The sequence below is a fragment of the Sceloporus occidentalis genome, unplaced genomic scaffold (assembly GCF_023333645.1).
Source record: "Sceloporus occidentalis isolate IW3139 unplaced genomic scaffold, rSceOcc1.0.p SCAF_216, whole genome shotgun sequence".
Classification (NCBI taxonomy): domain Eukaryota; kingdom Metazoa; phylum Chordata; class Lepidosauria; order Squamata; family Phrynosomatidae; genus Sceloporus; species Sceloporus occidentalis.
The window spans coordinates 497,863-518,102 of record NW_028317196.1 but is presented as its reverse complement, the minus strand read 5'-3'; the positions used below and the strand labels follow the sequence as shown (position 1 = coordinate 518,102).

Here is a 20,240-nt window from a genome sequence, read left to right as displayed (position 1 = left end):
TCTCACAAACCCGCATCAGAACAGCCTGTCTGCACTTTCTAAAAATGCTCCAAGATATATCTCAGAGGTCTGTGTGTTTGAGAGAATGCTTCCATTATCCTGTATTAACCCTCAACAGAGTATGGTACACAGCGCACAGGAGAGCGTTAAAGGGACCATCTGAAGCAATTCTTATATCTGAGGGACTGTTGCCTTCAACTGGCCTGTAGACCAAGCTGTGACTGTGTGTGTGTAATATCTAAAATTTACCAGCACGCTGACTGGCAGGATCCCATTTGGTAACACAGTCACTAGGAGGATCCCATGTACCAGCGTGCTGACTGCCGGGGTCCTGTTTACCAGCATGCTGACTGTCGGGGTCCCGTTTACCAGCGTGCTGACTGCCGGGATCCCGTTTACCAGCGTGCTGACTGTCGGGGTCCTGTTTACCAGCATGCTGACTGTCAAGGTCCTGTTTACCAGCATGCTGACTGTCGGGGTCCTGTTTACCAGCGTGCCGACTGTCGGGGTCCTGTTTACCAGCATGCCGACTGTCGGGGTCCTGTTTACCAGCGTGCTGACTGTCGGGGTCCTGTTTACCAGCATGCTGACTGTCAAGGTCCTGTTTACCAGCATGCTGACTGCCGGGGTCCTGTTTACCAGCATGCTGACTGTCGGGATCCCGTTTACCAGCATGCTGACTGTCAAGGTCCTGTTTACCAGCATGCTGACTGTCGGGGTCCTGTTTACCAGCGTGCTGACTGTCGGGGTCCTGTTTACCAGCATGCTGACCGTCGGGGTCCTGTTTACCAGCGTGCTGACTGTCGGGGTCCTGTTTACCAGCATGCTGACTGTCAAGGTCCTGTTTACCAGCATGCTGACTGCCGGGGTCCTGTTTACCAGCATGCTGACTGTCGGGATCCCGTTTACCAGCGTGCTGACTGTCAGCATCCATGCAAACATACGCTTGTCTCCCACTCTTGGCGTGGTTGTAGTCACGGTTTAGTGGCTGTAATTACTTAGCGAGCTCCATGTGTCAGAAATGTGTGTTACGGGCCCAGTTCAGAGATGGAGAAGATGAGACGTTTCTCTAACTCTCCAGATTAACAAAGCACCGGATGAGTGGTCTTAATTACTCTACATAGCTAACCTTGCCGTGCGCCTCGTTTGAAAACTGTCTTCTTCCACGTTAGCAGTAAAAATTCCTTTAATGCCACCCAACGCTTATCTGGTTTGTGGAAGTTTCAGAAATACAGAGTTGTTGTGAATGAATCTTTTGACGTCCGGGGGAAACGCACATTGTGAGAGGCTCTTACGGCGTGATAATATTCAGGATACCGTTTCCAGGCGGTGCGCCGGATCCAAGCTGGTAACTGACTTTCTTGGTTTGTGGTTTAACCGTTGCTTTGAAGCGTTCACCAGCTGGTTCATGGCGCCGTCATCAGCAGTCGCAGGGTGAGCGCCACAACAATGAACCGGCTGATCGCTTAAATGCTTCATTTCTTTAAATCTCGTCCAATTTCAAGATATTTCAACCTGTTTTATTTGCTGTTGTCTGACCCCCCCCTCGGCTCAGTCTGTCTTCTGCCTCAAACCCCCCCCATTGGTCACAATCTGATTGTAAATCGCTATGGAATCTGCTGGCGCTATATAAATAAATGTAATTCCTGTTCCATTGAACCGGGCGATGGATGCTTGTGGTGCGGCTCATGTTAATGAAAAAGCAGTCACCAAAATGGATTTCGTCGAATGATCCTCTGCAGCAGTTTAACGCGGAGCAGTTTTGGGGTAATGATGAGACATTGCCGCCTGCGTGTTCCTCCACCGTCACCTTGTACTGACGACTCGGCGTGGGCAGGTGATGGGGGGGTAAGTAATTGTAGTATACCGTGTCCGGGGTTTGGCGAGCTGTGCCCCACATTCTGCGTATTTGGAGGCATCAGGGGGGTTCTGTGCACATTTGGCAGCATCTGAAGCCTGAGTGTCTCCTGGCTCCGAATTCATAGAATTCACCCGGCATTGTTCTCCATTCTGCGATGTTCACGCTAGGCATCCCGACAGAGCGCCGCTCGCTCGACGCCGAGGCACGCCGGAGCTCCGTGGCTATAAATCAGCGGGAAGCAGCTTCTCTCCAGATTCCCCGCAAGTCGTTATGAAACGTTCCTATGAAAATAATAAATGCGTTCTATGAATTATATTCTGATTGTTTGCTGGGTAAGCAGCTTTTTACAAGTTTTAACAAAATTCAGTAAATTATCCCTCTTCGGCTGACAGTCGGCTAAAATGGCGGATTGCCTCGCGAATCAGTCGCTCCGATGAGATTTGTTTTTCACCTTTAATGAGTTTCTGTTATTTCGGGGCTTTATCCTTAACCGTAACTTTTTAAAGCACATTTAGCGCTGAGAGCGCGTTGCGCTAATTGTTGCCGCTCCGAGCTGAGCAACGATGACTTTTTAGCCATTTCCCTGGAAAATGCAGCAAACAGTTACTTCTGGCAAAAAGCGCGATCTTTCAATTAACGTAATGAGTCTAAGTTTATCAAACTGGCTGTTTTCCTTCCTACATAAATTTCACCCAGATGACGAGGCATCAGACGGAGATTTTACTCTAAAAACCAAAGCAGTCGATAATATGAGCAGCAGACGAGGTGATATAACGTTATCGTAAGCTTCACAGCCATTGTGTGTATTTGTCACTGAATCATAATATCTGCTGTTAATAAAATAAACGAAAATGATAATATTTTCAGTATTTACAGAAAAAAAGCTGTCAGCAGAGACCGCGGCTGCATCTCGTGTGACTTCGTATTTTGTTAAAGGAGAAGCCTCTTGAAAATGTATTTCTCTCCTTGAGTGTAAACCCCGGCACTGTATACATTAATAACCCCCATCACTGTATACAGCAACAACCCCCATCACTGTATACAGCAACAACCCCCAGCCCTGTATACAGTAATAACCCCCATCGCTGTATACAGCAACAACCCCCAGCCCTGTATACAGCAACAACCCCCAGCACTGTATACAGTAATAACCCCCATCGCTGTATACAGCAACAACCCCCATCGCTGTATACAGCAACAACCCCCATCGCTGTATACAGCAACAACCCCCAGCCCTGTATACAGCAACAACCCCCAGCACTGTATACAGTAATAACCCCCATCGCTGTATACAGTAACAACCCCCAGCGCTGTATACAGTAATATAACCCCCAGCGCTGTATACTGTAAAACCCCCCATCGCTGTATACAGCAACAACCCCCATCGCTGTATACAGCAACAACCCCCAGCCCTGTATACAGCAACAACCCCCAGCACTGTATACAGTAATAACCCCCATCGCTGTATACAGTAACAACCCCCAGCGCTGTATACAGTAATATAACCCCCAGCGCTGTATACTGTAAAACCCCCCATCGCTGTATACAGCAACAACCCCCATCGCTGTATACAGCAACAACCCCCAGCCCTGTATACAGCAACAACCCCCAGCACTGTATACAGTAATAACCCCCATCGCTGTATACAGTAACAACCCCCAGCGCTGTATACAGTAATATAACCCCCAGCGCTGTATACTGTAAAACCCCCCATCGCTGTATACAGCAACAACCCCCATCGCTGTATACAGCAACAACCCCCATCGCTGTATACAGCAACAACCCCCAGCCCTGTATACAGCAACAACCCCCAGCACTGTATACAGTAATAACCCCCATCGCTGTATACAGTAACAACCCCCAGCGCTGTATACAGTAATATAACCCCCAGCGCTGTATACTGTAAAACCCCCCAGCGCTGTATACAGTAGTATAACCCCAGCGCTGTATACAGTAATATAACCCCCCAGTGCTGTATACAGTAATATAACCCCAAGCGCTGTATAGTGTAATAACCCCCATCGCTGTATACAGTAATATAACCCCCATCGCTGTATACAGTAATATAACCCCCCGCACTGTATACAGTAATATCACCCCCCAGCGCTGTATACAGTAATATAACCCCCCAGTGCTGTATACAGTAATATAACCCCCCAGCACTGTATACAGTAATATAACCCCCCAGCGCTGTATACAGTAATATAACCCCCCCAGCGCTGTATACAGTAATATAACCCCCCAGAGCTGTATACAGTAATATAACCCCAGCACTGTATACAGTAATATAACCCCCAGCGCTGTATACAGTAATATAACCCCAGCACTGTATACAGTAATATAACCCCCCAGCGCTGTATACAGTAATATAAGCCCCATCGCTGTATACAGTAATACCCTCCATCACTTTATACAGAAACAACCCCCATCGCTGTATACACTGATAACCCCCATCGCTGTATACACTGATAACCCCCAGCGCTGTATACACTGATAACCCCCAGCGCTGTATAAAGTAAACTCCCTTTATCTGCAGACCTGGAGCCGCCGTTGCTGTCAGTCATGTGATATTTTGGGTGACTTTTCCGGCTAAGTCTGAGCTGACGCTTTATGGCGATGCTAATGAAGTCCGTCCCCCCATAGAATTTCATAGACTGTCTGAAAACATTATATTATGGGGGAAACTACCTTAGAAACGTATTTTCAATCTGGTTTTAGTAATTCTTAATCACACGGAAACATTTTGTTACGTCGAGCATTCGATTTTTTGATTTTTATTTGTCCGTGCTGCGTGAATTACATTGAATTGTGCGTGTTGGGAGCTGTATATGTAAGGTTTTGCCTCGTACCCCCGATCTCTTCCACTCGCTTGCGGTTTATATCTTGTTATTGAATGAAGCTTCATTCGTCGCAGACGCACATTGACAGACAGCACCTGCTAATTCCTAGCCCTCCATGGCAGGCTTGTCTCTGTGTATGTGTGTACAGTGTATATGTATGTACAGTATGAATGTGTATGTATGTCTGTATGTATGTACAGTATCTATGTACAGTATGTATGTATGTACAGTATCTATGTATGTGTATGTACAGTGTGTATGTATGTACAGTATCTATGTATGTGTATGTATGTATGTATGTACAGTATGTATGTATGTATGTATGTATGTGTATGTACAGTGTGTATGTATGTACAGTATGAATGTGTATGTATGTCTGTATGTACAGTATGTATGTACAGTATGTATGTATGTACAGTATCTATGTATGTACAGTATCTATGTATGTGTATGTATGTATGTATGTACAGTATGTATGTATGTATGTATGTATGTGTAGGTACAGTGTGTATGTATGTACAGTGTGAATGTGTATGTATGTCTGTATGTATGTTTGGTATGTATGTATGTACAGTATGTACGTATGTATGTTTTACTAAGCTGTGATTCATTAAAAATAATCACGTATACAGGGACTTTTCACTCAGAGACAAGCATCAATTTAAACCCACTTTGTAACTTTCAGCGAGAATCTGTGTGCCTTTTATATGAATTATTAACGATGCGTTTCAGTAATGAAAATGAATGAATGTGAATCAGAACATAGAGCTGCTTCGTGATTAAACTGCTCGGGCTGATCATACGTTTAATGATGTGAATTATATCCATAATGCTAGGTTTAATGTGGCTGTGCATGTACCTGGAGCAGTGGCGCCCTCGCAGCCGGTGTTACAGCATCATCAAGTGATCGTTAAACGTTTAAATACGTTAAACGTTATCATTAAGAACGCTTCGCGTTGTTCTCTTTCGTCGGCTATTTTCTTTGGATTTCATTTGACTGAAAACGTTTTCAGATCTTTGTAACATTTTAATCAACTTTTAGCCAACAAGAAAATGGAAAAAAATGTGATGATAAGCGAAGGAGCAAATCCAAAACATTAACAAAATGATAAAATGAGTGGAACCGTAGCAATTTCTAGGGACACTGGCATTCACTTCTTACCCCAGCCGGGGGCTAAAGTGAAGATAGGGTTAAAAAAAGGAACAATCGACTTTATACATTTTAATATTTCAAAATGGCCGCAATAATCGCTCTCCGTGTTCTCCGTCTGCCTGATCCTGATTCGTTCTGCTGCACAACCAACGGAGATCGCGGTCCGGTGAGCGGATTTACATTAATCAGGAAAATGCTTACAATTTCAAGCACACATTAAAAATAATTGCTGGTTTCATATGTGGGGTTTCCGTATGCCGGGGGGGGGGTAGGCTTTCATTGGTGTGATTTTTATTTGAATTTCCAGGAGATGAGTAGACATTATTTACATTATTTACTAAAACGTACTATTTATAATCACTGTGAGTGCACGGCGCGGTTACACGGTTACACGTATAACGTTCAATAAGGTATATTTGACCGTAGATTTCTGTGTTATACATTGAAAGGATCTAGAGCCCCGTAACATGTAGTGCCAATAATATAAATACACGGGGAATAAAATGATAGATACGTTTATGATATCATCGGCAGATGGAGTTTCCTGGCCGCGCTCCACGCGTTGGGTTTTTTAATGGAGAGGGTGAAGCGTTAGGGTCTGGTGGTAGACGGGGGGGTGAGACGTAGTAGATGTGAGATGTTGGAGAGGTAAAGCCATTTCTTCTATTGTGTAATGATTCCAATCTCAATGTTCGATTTCCCATTGGCTGGAAACACTTTAGAAAATGGCCGATGATTACCGGTGGCAGCGCTCGTCCCAAAGCCCTTTACTGGTGGTTTATGCTCAGCGGTCTCCCGGTCAACCCGTTATAGATTGTAAGAACCGTTTGTTTTTGACTCGTGTACATCTCACCGAGCCCGGCAGATTGCTTGGCGTTCATACGGTTCTCGGCACATTGAGTTTGTTTCCGTGTCTGTCGGCCTGCTGGGCGCCCGCGCTCCGTTTGGCGTTGGAGCTGCCAGATGCACCGCTGGGTTTGGAATGAATATTAGGCCACCACGGGCAGGAGGCTCGGATGTCACAGATGCCATATGCCAGGCTCTGTGTCAGATTTATTACCTATTACATTAAACCGCTATACGTAACGCACATCGCCTGCAGCCCCCCCTCTCTTTCATCCGTTAGACTGCAGGAAGACCTTTCTCCTTCCTTTAGGACGATAACAATATGAATTTTAGCTGTAACTGCCGGTTTCTGCGGTGCTCCTGCTGGTTTTCGAAGTGTTCGTTATACAGCGGGTGTCATTTACATGTAATAAATGCAGTTACGATGCAGATGTAGTCCGTGTGATATGGTGACGTTGCGCGTGCGCCCGCGGCTCCTAGTTTGTGGAATCAGAACGTCGTTGTTCATTAAACGATCCGGGGGGCAGCAGCTGCCGCTTTCTGCTGACGTTTTCACTCCGTGTGAAACACGATGATGGTCGGGGGCTCCCGGAATAAGCGACGGGCGCGGCAGACGTGGACCCCGGCAATAATACTTAAACCGTGTCGGGTTCTGAACGGACGTCGTAATTGGGCCGGGGGGTTTGGTTTCCTTTTTACAGAATTAAAAGATCGCAATAGGCTGCAAATAGAACCATTTAGAAGATCTGCCCTAAAAGCTACTGTGAAGCTTCCACTTTCGGGATTTTAAGCTTTAGCTTCCTGATGGAACGTCACGTTTAGTGGAGGTCGCGGATCAAGGTGATGCTTTGTTGCTGAAGGGGAAACTAGGAGATGCTCAATGTGTGGTGACGTTTCCACGCAGAAGAAAAGGGGGCGCAAATTTAATGGCAGACAAGGAGAGGTCATTTGTACGCGTGGCTCTCTCTCTGGTGTTTAGCCCGTGGACGTGGGTTATTACATGAGGCCATCTTTTCTTTTGGGGAATTACCTAGTGGGCCACATTTGGGAGATCTGGAGAGGGTCGGTCTCCTTCCCGGCAATAAACCCTTGACAGGAACAGCCTCGGCGTGAGAAGAAACCCTCGTGTAGTGATTGTTCTGAGCGCTCGCTCTGCTGGAACATGTAAATGTGAATTATTCATACTAAGTGCTGACATCTTGGCCTCCATCCACAATTAGCACAGAACTGTTAGATAAGAATAGTTAAGGGACATAAATGAAAGAGTCGCCGGCAAACTAATGTTTTATTTCAATCCTTACAGCTGTGTTGGCGTGGAGGAAGATGAGGCGCCCGACATTGACATTTATCACTGTCCAAACTGTGAAAAAACCCACGGGAAGTCTACGTGTGAGTATAATATGAGTATAAATTAACTCTTTGACTGCCAGAGAAGCTGCCGGCATTACACCGGGGCATGAAGCAGAGGGATCGTATATAACTAATTAACCCGGTGGTGTGGAGGACGCCTCATTTACGAAGCTGTGAGTGACGGCACCATATAGTGCGAGACAGAAGCGTGACCGCCATGCGCCGTTCCTACAGGCTGGGAGCACATGGATGGCAGGGGATTTAAAGCTGAGAATATTTTGGCACACAAAGAAGTTTACTGTTTTACAGGAAAATAAAAGGTGTCCCTTTTGCACGAGAAACAATGATATCTTGTGTCATTTTAGTGAAAAAGAAAAGAAACTGGCACAAACACGACACAGGACAGGCCACGGATGTGAAACCCGTTCAAAACGGCAGTCAGGTCTTCATAAAGGAGCTCCGAAGTCGAACCTTCCCCAGGTAATGTGTGCGGGAAGATGGGGGTCGTGTAGAAGGTTTATCTGAAGCTGGAAGGGACGTGTGAGCAGAGACATGTTTGCCGGTGATCACAATATATTTCCCAATATCGGTGCATTTAATGCATCCCCTGCATATGTTTTCTGAAAATGCTCGTGGAAGTGACAGATGACGTTTCAGGATAAGTCCCTCGGTCAGTCAGAAGCCCCCAGCTGATCGGAGTCCTGTATACAGGGCCAGATATTGCTCTGCGCAGCTCCTGACAGCGTCTGACTCCGGAGTAAATCCAGCTCCCTCCGCGCTGTAGTTGGGAAGCGTGTACAGGCAATACAACCTCTGGTACTCGACTGCCACAAATCACTCCTCAAGCTGGGCACACGGAGGCTTCCTGAACACAATGTGTGTCTCCAGCGTGAGCTGCCGCTGCCATCACGTGTGAGCGCCGAGAGTGCCGGAAATCTCCGCAGCGAGGAGCCTCCTTGTGGCCGCTTCCAAACTTCACAACTCCGAAGGCTTCCAATCCGAAAAGGTCCCCTAGCGAGAGTCTCCGTGTGACTGTGATGCGGTTGGAATGTAACAGTTTGTCGATGTGTTTCCATCTAGTCATTTATTATTAAAGTTATATTAATGATTCGCTTCCGATTCTTTTACTTTACTGAATTAGATTTTATCAGAAATACTTTTCTGATTTAGCTTTTATTTATTTCAGTGCCGAGGACGTTGTTACAAAGTTAAACGGAGCCCAGCTCACAGTGGAATATTTTGAAGACACTGGGTTTACAGAACCAATTCTGGTGCCAAAGAAGGACGGTTTGGGCCTCTCTGTACCTGCGCCTACATTTTATGTCAGCGATGTAGAAAATTATGTTGGTACGTTTTTGTTGGTATTTGATTGACACGGGATAAAACCTCTCTCTCGGGCGACAGATCTGAATATAATTTTATACACATATCAAACAGACAAGTGATAATTCATTGGCTGATACAATGGACCTCAATTCTCATTGTTTGTTACCCTGCATAAGTATCATAAATCTCTGCCATATTATTTACTAACACTTTTGTACTGCCGAGCATGCGCTGCCGTATCATTCTGTAATTTGCACCTTTAGCCTGGCAGTTTAGTAACTCTGATAATGAGGAACGCAGCTCATTATCGACCGTCTTGTCGAATTAACTAAAATATAAACACCACGTCCATTGAATTGTCAGCTTTAGCAGTTTTAAAGAATAAATTCAGTTTAGGAACCACATCCAGTCGGGCTCCAGCGGTTTCAGTCTGTGGAACGGGGGCTCGTCTCTACTTAGGGACACGGGCCGCGCAGGTGGACAACTCGGCAGAAGAACCATGGATCATGTAAATATTTATCCACAAAACCTTGGTTGATTGCACCAAAATCAGTGAAAATAGGATGTAAAAGAATAAGTGCTTTTAACCAAGGTACTGTGCCTATGCTTTCCGTGGAAGCGCCTGCTTTGCCCTTGAAGTCACTTAGTGCCACCTTGGCTTTTTAATACTAATTGTGCCCAGAGGGCATCCTGCGATGTATAATTTTACAAATCAGTAAAGGGATGTGACGGCTCAGGGGTCCCGGCAGTGATGCCAAAATCGTCCACAGGATGATTAATGTCTTCTACGGAGGCTATTTCTATTCTGCTTCTTCTGTGTACCAATAAATCCTCTGACAGCAGAACGGTTAAATATTCCGCAGCCTGAGACCAAATCAATGTAACCTGAAGACCTTTAATGACTGATGGATTCTTGGCATTTTTCTTAGGTCCGGAGAGAGTTGTTGACGTAACAGACGTCACCAAACAGAAAGACTGCAAGATGAAGCTGAAAGAATTTGTTGACTATTATTACAGTACGAACAGGAAAAGAGTCCTGAACGTCATTAACCTGGAGTTCTCAGACAGCAGGTAGGGGAAGGAACCGGTTTCATTTGTGTTTTCTTCCTATATGTGAGCGCAGACCCTTCAGTTACGGATCGGGTTCTGGCTGAAAAATGTTGTTATTTATGATGCTTTCATTTGTAATCATTTGTTTAAAGCAGAGCGGTCACCGAATGCTGCAAAAATGCTGATATTTTGCTAATTAGTCACCCATAGGGGTAAAGCTTTGGTATAGTATACACGTATAAATATAGCGTTTATAAATATAAGTATAAATGTGTATAGGTATATGTATATGTGTATAGGTATATGTATATGTGTATAAGTATATGTATATGTGTATAAGTATAAATGTGTATAGTTATAGGTATATGTGTATAGGTATATGTGTATAGGTATATGTGTATAAGTATAAATGTATATAGTTATAGTTATATGTGTATAAGTATAAATGTATATAGTTATAGTTATATGTGTATAAGTATAAATGTATATAGTTATAGTTATATGTGTATAAGTATAAATGTGTATAGTTATAGGTATATGTGTATAAGTATAAATGTGTATAGTTATAGGTATATGTGTATAAGTATAAATGTGTATAGTTATAGGTATATGTGTATAAGTATAAGTGTGTTACGTCGGCACTCGATGCTCCTCTCGCAGGAAAGCAGGAATGTCAGACTCCGGTGAGTGCATGTTCTTTTAGTTTCATGATTATTGGGAGATTACTGCTTTGTCACTTCTATGATGATAATTAGTAGAAGGCGGCAGTATCGCTTTGGGTGATGTCATTTGGTCCTCATCAGGATGAAGAGCACTTGTAATAATTATCTGTGAAAACACTCAGTTGGTCTTCTACTCCAGCGCTAGAAAACACGAGAGGTTATGTACTAATCTCTCTTATAATTCACAGCAGTCAGTTTTATGATGTATACTCCATATAGTCGCTGTAAGTGAAGACCGGTGTTATCGTCGGCGGACGGCATAGTCATTCACCCCTCGATCCTGATAGGGTGACCGTCATTACACTTGTTTTGTGTTTCATTAACATGACGTTTTATAAATGATGCATCTTTAGAGAATGAAGACGATGCTTTTATTGATTATAGTTATAATGTGGCATTGGGGTGCCGGAGAGCGTAGCGGGTGGTATTTACCTTCACTTGTTCTATTCTCCCGTAGAATGTCCAGCTTTGTTGAAGCTCCAGAGATAGTAAAGAAACTTTCATGGGTGGAAAACCATTGGCCCGACGACGCACTTCTGGCAAAACCTAAAGTCACCAAGTATTGTTTGATCTGTGTGAAGGATAGTTACACCGACTTCCACATAGACTCGGGGGGAGCGTCCGCCTGGTACCACGTACTGAAGGTACATCGCCTGCGTCTCATTCCTAAACACAATGCTGAACGTGCAATCCTTCCGGATGTTAGGAAAGTCCGATTCTTGGATGGATGAGATTATTCAGGAAAGGGCTGAGCATCGCGTTCTTAGACTGGCGATTTTTACAAGATGTAGATACAGCGTACATCGTCATGATAGATCCATCTCCATGTGAATTCTCACTCCCTGACACCCTATTAATCTGTGATACTGGAGGCTCTGCCGCTGGCCGGCGGATGTGTGTTCTGCAGACGGCCCCACGACCCATGATTCCCTCTGCTCTCATTCACTAATGCCACCTTCGGAGATGTTGTGCAAACATTTACAGGGTTCTCTCCGGTAGCGATGGGGTCTTACAGAACACAACACTTTTTCTTCATTCACATAGAGACTTAGCTGGGGAACATGTGGTTTAGGTTCCTGACATTCGCAGAGTTTCGCAGACATGTGGCTGTAGTTCCAAAGGGGTTTCCTGCTTGGAGTTTGCTCTTCTCTCATGTGACCCCCGACCCCGCTGGTGCGTCTTTTGTCACCCGTGTCTCCCATCCCTGTGCTCATGTCCTACTTTACCTCTGGCCTCTTCTCCCTTTCTTTTGTTCCGTGTATTTTTTTTATTTCTAATGGAAATGTCCGTCTCCTGACTCTTTTATAATCCTCACTGCTTCCTCCTGCATCTCATTCAGGGGGAGAAGATATTCTATCTCATCAGACCGGCTTCGGCAAACATTTCCCTGTACGAGCGGTGGCAGTCCGCTTCAAACCACTGCGAGATGTTCTTTGCCGATCAGGTGGATAAATGTTACAAGTGCACCGTTAAACAAGGACAAACACTATTTATTCCGTCAGGTGAGAAGCGTCTTGGCGTCTGATGCAGTGAGGTTTTGGGGAATATTATCATTATCTTTTATTTATATAGCGCCACCAATTTACCCAGTGCTTAATACAATACATATATTCAAGGGGTCTAGACGAGGATTTACGCCGCCGTGTCGTTTGTTAGGGGAAACGTCTGCTGGCGGAGCACTTTGTAGATCTGTAAGGTAGAACGGTAGGTAGTTGCTGTCTGAAGTTGTAATTCTGACCGGTTATTTCAGCCGTTTTACGGATATAGAATTAAATGAGGGGGCGCATTCTGCAAATGAGGATCACATTACTTATAATGCCTACACAATGGCTTCGGGATACAACTGTTATGGGGATCTGTAGGAGTGATTAATCCTTTATTTATGTATTGTTGTAATGCATTATTTTATGTAGACTGGCGGGCCATGTGCAGAATACCCACTGATTGATGGCGCCCACCCTGTCACAGACCCGCACCTCTGTACCCGCGCTGTACCCGGGTCACTCATTTTCTGTGGGTCGGGTGCTATTCACCGTCAGGATAAACAAGGTGGACCTTGGCGTTCTGCCCCGGGGTGCATGGTCCTGGGCTTCATGGGTCATTACCGTCAGCCAATGCTATCGTTATTTACAGAAACTGATCTGTTACTATCCGTGTCTCGGACAGTTCACCTAATAAACTTTCTCTTCTTTAGGCTGGATCTACGCCACGCTGACCCCCGTAGACTGCTTAGCGTTTTCGGGTCACTTCCTCCACAGTCTGAGCGTCGAGATGCAGATGAGGTACGCCCCACAGACGTTACACTTACTTTCCCCGCAGCGCATTTATAACACAGAATTACAAGAGAATTTTGTGCTGTTTTTTTTTCTTGGTTTTTGATGAAACTCACAGAGCATATGAGGTTGAAAGAAGATTGAAAATAGTGAGCCTGACTCAGTTCCCAAACTACGAGACAGCTTGTTGGTACGTGGGAAGGCATCTTCTAGAGAAGTTCAAAGGTACCCTGACTTGTTTGAGTCATTTCCACCCATTAAACCCTTGGCTTTTATTTGAAAGTGATCTGTTAAATTTAGCAATGATTTTGGAGTCAGAAATTGGAATAGTTTTGGGGCCATAGTTACATTGTTACCACTGTGATCAAAAAAAAATTCTGCTCTAACTTAATATGCCTTTTTTGAACTTTCTTAAAGAAAAAAAAAACGTTAAAGTTACACATTAAAGTGCAGTTTATAATCTAGAGTATATACCCTTTCCGTAGAAGCTGATTTTGAATTATTCTGACCCCCAACCATGCCTTTATCAGTCTTTTTAGTGCTAATTCTGGGCATTTTCTTTTATTTTCCGTCAGCTTTGCATAAATCAGGGAAGCAGCCGGCGCCGCACCTCGTTCAAGCAGCCAAAATTCTGAACGGAGCATTTAGGTCGTGGACTAAAAAAAACGTAAGATTGTTTTTACTGCTAAAGATTATATCCATGCGGGATTTCTAGATAAAAGAATAATAGCATAAATAATAAATCCCAACCCCATGTGATTCCTCCCCAACTTCTCGCTATTATCCTTGTAGTAAAAGTCCTGATAGTTTGGGAAGGGCTTATTCCCTGGAAAGACCTTTAAATAATTGCCGGTGACTGCCGCTCTCTCACACCTCCGTACTAGTAAGAGCATTAGGAGGGTAACTAAATGTTTCCTTCGGATTTACGCGCCCGTCTGCCGCTCCCAGTCGCATACCACATAACATTCGTGTTACGGTTTATGTTTTAGGCCCTGCTGGAACATGAGGATGAACTTCCAGAACATTTTAAACCATCGCAGCTCATCAAAGACCTCGCCAAAGAAATCCGACTAACAGAAGTACGTTAACAGTTCTAATTGCCAAGGGGGTTACATGGCTGTTCTGGCTACTTGGGATATTGGCCGGGGGTAGTCGGGGCTGGAGATTACGCGCACCAGCAGAAAGCACCAGCTGATTTTAAACATATATCTATAGGTGTAGATTGTAAGCTTCTCTGGTCAGGGCCCTTCTTACCTGTGTTTTGAGGGAATTATCCCGCGAGCACCTCCCGGCTATTCATTTTATATTGTTTTCCTGCAAATAATCTGATCTGTTTCCGCAGAGCCGTGCTCTATAACGAGCATTCATTCACAAGGTCGTAACTGAAGTATTAATAAGCCTTCCAAGTATCGTAACGTTTGGAAATTTATATACATTTTTACAGATAAGTAACTGCAGCCTCTTCATACCCGTAACCGTCCAAAAATATGAACTCATTAACGCGGATAATCATGAGCCATAGCATCACATTTTCAGCCTTAAAAGTAGGTTTTCGCTTCGGATGAGATGCTGAAATCTGAACGATCTCTGTCTGCCGCCCCTTTATTACAATATTGTAAAAATAGTTTAAAAAGTTAAAGGATTCGGCCCCAACTGAACTGGCAGGACAGGGACATGAACTCAGCTGGCCATCTACTTTAAACCATTGTTTGTTTTTCATGTTTTCTCAAAGAACGCATCAAAAGTAACCAAGCCAGATGCGAGTGCCAACATGAACACGGAAGAAGACAGGGTGGTGGAGAAGACAGAAAAGGAAGAGCCTCCTTCTCCAGCTCCAGAAACCCCACCACCCGTGGAAAAGCCTCCAAAGAAAAAGGCCCCGAAGAATGAAAAGTTATTGAAACCTCCCAAGCCTCCAAAACTGGCCAAATTACCGAAAACGGAAAAGCCACCCAAAGCATCCAAGGTGCCAAAACCCCCCAAACCGCCTAAGGCTCCCAAACCTCCCAAGGATAAGGAAGGGGGGAAGAAGAAGTCCAAGAAGGCAAAAGAAACCCCAATTTCCCTTCCTACCACCCCTGACCTCGACCTTCTAGAGGCTCATACCAAGGATGCCCTTGTTAAAGTGGACACTCCAAAGAAAGGGACGGTGAGTGTGGCTTCTTTATTTTTTGGGTAACGCAAAGTTGGTCAGTGGAGCATTAGATACTAACCCAGGGGCAGATTAGATTCTTAGTGTGGGTTTCATTTTTATATTTGGCCTTGTTCCTATCACTGAAAAGAAAAAATGTCGGTGCGCTAAGCTAGTCTCCGGCTCAAATAACACAAATGTATAATACGAGGCCTACCCAACAGTGTGAGCGCTGCAAATACAGTGTATTGGCTGTACAATGTATACAAAAAACAAAAACTGTCTGCGCTTCTCACCCTAATAAAGTTGGCAACAAAAATATAAACATAATATAAATGAGAGGTTTTGGTTCTATGAATTGGCCAAAGCATAATTAAGCTCACCCGCCACGTCAAGGCGCACTCTCAATAGGGTGAGATCCTACTCTCACCTCCTACATAGCGTTCCTATCACTGCATATCTTTGAGTGAGGCGTCTGTGAAGGGGGCGAAGCATTTCCCAGCAGGCAAACTAGGACCAAGTCGGACACAGAGCTCTGCACTTTCACTGGCTACCAAAAGTCAAGCAGGGCACAGGGGCCGGTAACTAGTGATGCCAGGGGTGATATGGTGAGTCCTCGCTATCTGCAGGGACACGCACTGCTCAGACCTCGGGCAAACAGCTATATGTTATATGATACGACGTAATCCTGAGCTGAATAGCAGGCCTATCCCTAATATGTTTAGTCCTCAAATTAAAGTTATTTTTAGTTAGTTTTCATAGTAATGAAATCTAAGTTATTTTAGTTAGTAATGAAATCAGAGGAATGCTGATCCAACTTTTTGTTGTATGTTTTTTTAGACTCCTAAAGAAGAGATAAATGCCCCAAACAAGGAGGACACCCCAAAACAAAACGACCTGGATAAATTCGAAATCCAGAATAAATGCAAAACAGAGGCCAAATGGAAATATAAGGTAGAGGGGATTCACAACTCAGGGGGTGGGGGGTTAATACGTAGAATTAACACATTGCCGGTGTATGGAAGCAGGGAACAGCCTTCCAGCAGATGTGATAAAGAGCCACAACGTGAACAGTCTAAAGGATGCTCTTTATGTGAATTCCAGAGACATCCAGAGCTTTATGTCCAGGTTCAGCTATTCGCCAATGAAAGAATAATGTGCTTATCTGGAATATTCCACCCATTAGTCTTTCCTGTGAACTTTCTTTCAGAACAGCAAACCCGATTCCTTGCTAAAAATGGAAGAAGAACACAGATTGCCAAAAACACCATTTTCAGCAAACAAGGACAATAAGTTCAAGTTTTCTTTCAACAAGAAGCTGTTTGGGTAGGTTTAAAAGAATGAAGCGTTTCTGGTGACGGCAGCGCCCGTACGACAGAATGATCTTAACTATGGAGGCCTTGAGTGACGATCGCTCCAAAATGGTGTTTTTTTAACCCCTTAATGACAAAGCCCGTACATGTACGGGCTCAAAATGCATTGTTTTCAATGGGTTTAGGTACCGCCTATTGTCCTTAAGGGGTTAAAATACGTTTGTTGGCGTATCATTCTACAGAAAGAGCTTTCCGGCCATTTACGAAAAAGGAACGTAGATTCCTGCGCATGTCTGTGTGTCTGCATGTATTATGTACATCGTAAATTTATGTTTCCTCTCTAACTTTGCAATATTTATACCAGGGCCAAAGCGATCAAGACCCAGAACAGTCCCAGCATTTTTGGATCTCTGCAGAACTTTAAAGAAGATAAACCCAAACCAATCCGAGATGAATATGAATACGTATCGGATGAAGGGGAGCTGAAAATCGACGAATTTCCAATCCGAAGAAAGAAAAGCTCGGTGAAGAGGGAGCTGCCATGTAAGAGATGGTTGTGTAAATAAGTAAATAGAGAGGTTATTAAAGCTGGGATTTCACGCGGATTAGAACTATTGGGCCCGCCGGTTATCTTTGTGTCTGATGTGGGAGGCTTCTTGTGATCCGCACCCTGTGTGTCGCTGAGGGTTATGGGGAGGATTTCTGACGTTTTAATGTATTCCAGTTTTGACAGAAAGTAAAGATATTCCACAGCCGCTTCCAGCAAAGAAAGCCAAAGTTCAGGAAAAAAAGTATAAGGTAAGTAACGTGTTACTCCCCGGCGGACCTTACATCCCAAGGGAGAGCTGCATGAACACGCGACACACGGCCCCCGTTATTCTGTGATGGCAGTAGTTTCATGCTGCACCAACGCCTTGGGGGAAGAGGTTTCTCTCGCTGCGGAAGACACCTCTCGCTCTACAAGGGCTGAAACCTCTGACTGGAGTTCATGATCTCTATTTATCTGCGATATCATCATATGAAGAATGTAACTTAATGACTCTGATGTTCTAGAGCGATGACTCTTCCGATGAAGGCTCTCTTCACATTGACACGGAAGCGAAGCCCACCCGCAATTCCAAAGTCAAAAAGGAGACCGGAAGCTCAGCGGGAATTTTGGATCTCTTACAAGCAAGCAAGGAGGTCGGCGGTTTGGATTATAACGCTAACAGGTGAGCAAAAGTAACAGCGAAACTCACTAAAAGTACGGAATCGCTCAGCGTTCGAGACCCTCTGCAGGAGCCAAGCCACAAACCTCATTTGTATTGAGATTTAAAATACTGCCTTTCTTTAGAATCACAGCTATCAGTGATTATTTTTTATTAATTTCCCCGTAACATCCGTATCAGCCCTTGTAGGAAGAAAAAGATATTTGGGCGGTTTGCGGATGAGGTCCCGTCTTGTTTGGGGATTCGTTGAGATGTAATGAAAAAGCCGTTTCTGTTCCCCGGGGCATTTTCTTTCCCAGGGTCCTTATCCTCCGGTAGAAAGGTCGGTTTTGATGGCCATTTCCCCCATAACCACCTCTACGGGGAGTAGGAAGAGATCATGCTAAAGACTTCCACAACCTCAGCCGTGTCGGGGTCCGGGGGGTAACAGGCAGATGTTGGTAACAATTTCCTGATTTAATTGTGTTAAAGATCTTTAGGACGTTAATTATGTCTGCCTTTAGAAATTCTTTAAATCGGGGTGATCTACGCCGTATACTTTAGGTAAATATTGTGCGGCTCTGGGTAAAGTGGGGTCTGTATAAAACATTTTATCACCATGAGAACAGCCACCTCTAGCCCTGTCAGCGATCGCACGATGGCAGCTTAATTCTGTATATCGGAATTAGCAAATATTGTTTTTTTGTTTGTTCTATAAGTTTTATAGACACTTTACGGACCCAACTTGTAACTTATTGTTAATTATTTTGGCCCCCAGTCAGCCGCCTGCATCTCCAAGCACACAAGAAGCCATCCAGGGGATGTTATCAATGGCAAACCTGCCCTCCGACTCCTGCCTGCAGACATCTTGGAGTCCCAACCAATCCAAGAACAACTCCATATCAGCACAAAACGCCAAGAAATCCGGCAACAAGAGCGCAGCCAAGCGAGCGCCTAAAAAAACGGCCAAGAATAATATCACAATGGAGGACTACGATGAGGATCAGGATAACCTCGGGGCGTGTTTCAAAGACTCGGATTTCGGTGAGTCCCTCGATCTTTGGGGCATCTTATAAGAGCATGTCGGTGTCTTACCTCATATAGAGACCCCGCGTCCATAGTCTATAGCACCTATATATGTGATCCATACACTTATAGGACGCTGAAGTCATGAGCTTGTCGTCCTCGTATATTAGCAGTGATATGGGGGGGTCTGTATATTAGCAGTGATATGGGGGGGTCTGTATATTAGCAGTGATATGGGGGGTCTGTATATTAGCAGTGATATGGGGGGTCTGTATATTAGCAGTGATATGGGGGGTCTGTATATTAGCAGTGATATGGGGGTCTGTATATTAGCAGTGATATGGGGGGTCTGTATATTAGCAGTGATATGGGGGTCTGTATATTAGCAGTAATATGGGGGTCTGTATATTAGCAGTGATATGGGGGGGGTCTGTATATTAGCAGTGATATGGGGGTCTGTATATTAGCAGTGATATGGGGGGTCTGTATATTAGCAGTGATATGGGGGGGGTCTGTATATTAGCAGTAATATGGGGGTCTGTATATTAGCAGTGATATGGGGGGTCTGTATATTAGCAGTTATATGGGGGTCTGTATATTAGCAGTGATATGGGGGTCTGTATATTAGCAGTGATATGGGGGGTCTGTATATTAGCAGTAATATGGGGGTCTGTATATTAGCAGTGATATGGGGGGGTCTGTATATTAGCAGTTATATGGGGGTCTGTATATTAGCAGTGATATGGGGGTCTGTATATTAGCAGTGATATGGGGGGTCTGTATATTAGCAGTGATATGGGGGGTCTGTATATTAGCAGTAATATGGGGGTCTGTATATTAGCAGTGATATGGGGGGTCTGTATATTAGCAGTAATATGGGGGTCTGTATATTAGCAGTGATATGGGGGGTCTGTATATTAGCAGTTATATGGGGGTCTGTATATTAGCAGTGATATGGGGGTCTGTATATTAGCAGTGATATGGGGGGTCTGTATATTAGCAGTAATATGGGGGTCTGTATATTAGCAGTGATATGGGGGGTCTGTATATTAGCAGTTATATGGGGGTCTGTATATTAGCAGTGATATGGGGGTCTGTATATTAGCAGTGATATGGGGGGGTCTGTATATTAGCAGTGATATGGGGGGTCTGTATATTAGCA

The 20,240-nt window shown here is 44.4% G+C and overlaps 1 protein-coding gene across 1 annotated transcript in view; it reads left to right on the top strand.

Annotated features, from left to right (window-relative positions):
- LOC149277351 (lysine-specific demethylase PHF2-like) overlaps positions 1-20,240 on the top strand; it is a 45,648-nt gene that overhangs the window by 16,623 nt on the left and 8,785 nt on the right. Inside the window, exons 2-18 of the mRNA XM_089503005.1 lie at positions 8,004-8,089; positions 8,416-8,530; positions 9,237-9,397; positions 10,306-10,447; positions 11,606-11,792; positions 12,488-12,650; positions 13,343-13,430; positions 13,540-13,646; positions 13,997-14,088; positions 14,411-14,500; positions 15,154-15,570; positions 16,393-16,506; positions 16,763-16,878; positions 17,230-17,408; positions 17,590-17,663; positions 17,919-18,076; positions 18,831-19,096. Coding sequence (XP_089359131.1) covers positions 8,004-8,089; positions 8,416-8,530; positions 9,237-9,397; positions 10,306-10,447; positions 11,606-11,792; positions 12,488-12,650; positions 13,343-13,430; positions 13,540-13,646; positions 13,997-14,088; positions 14,411-14,500; positions 15,154-15,570; positions 16,393-16,506; positions 16,763-16,878; positions 17,230-17,408; positions 17,590-17,663; positions 17,919-18,076; positions 18,831-19,096 — 2,555 coding nt within the window. The remainder of the gene's footprint in view (positions 1-8,003; positions 8,090-8,415; positions 8,531-9,236; positions 9,398-10,305; positions 10,448-11,605; positions 11,793-12,487; positions 12,651-13,342; positions 13,431-13,539; positions 13,647-13,996; positions 14,089-14,410; positions 14,501-15,153; positions 15,571-16,392; positions 16,507-16,762; positions 16,879-17,229; positions 17,409-17,589; positions 17,664-17,918; positions 18,077-18,830; positions 19,097-20,240) is intronic.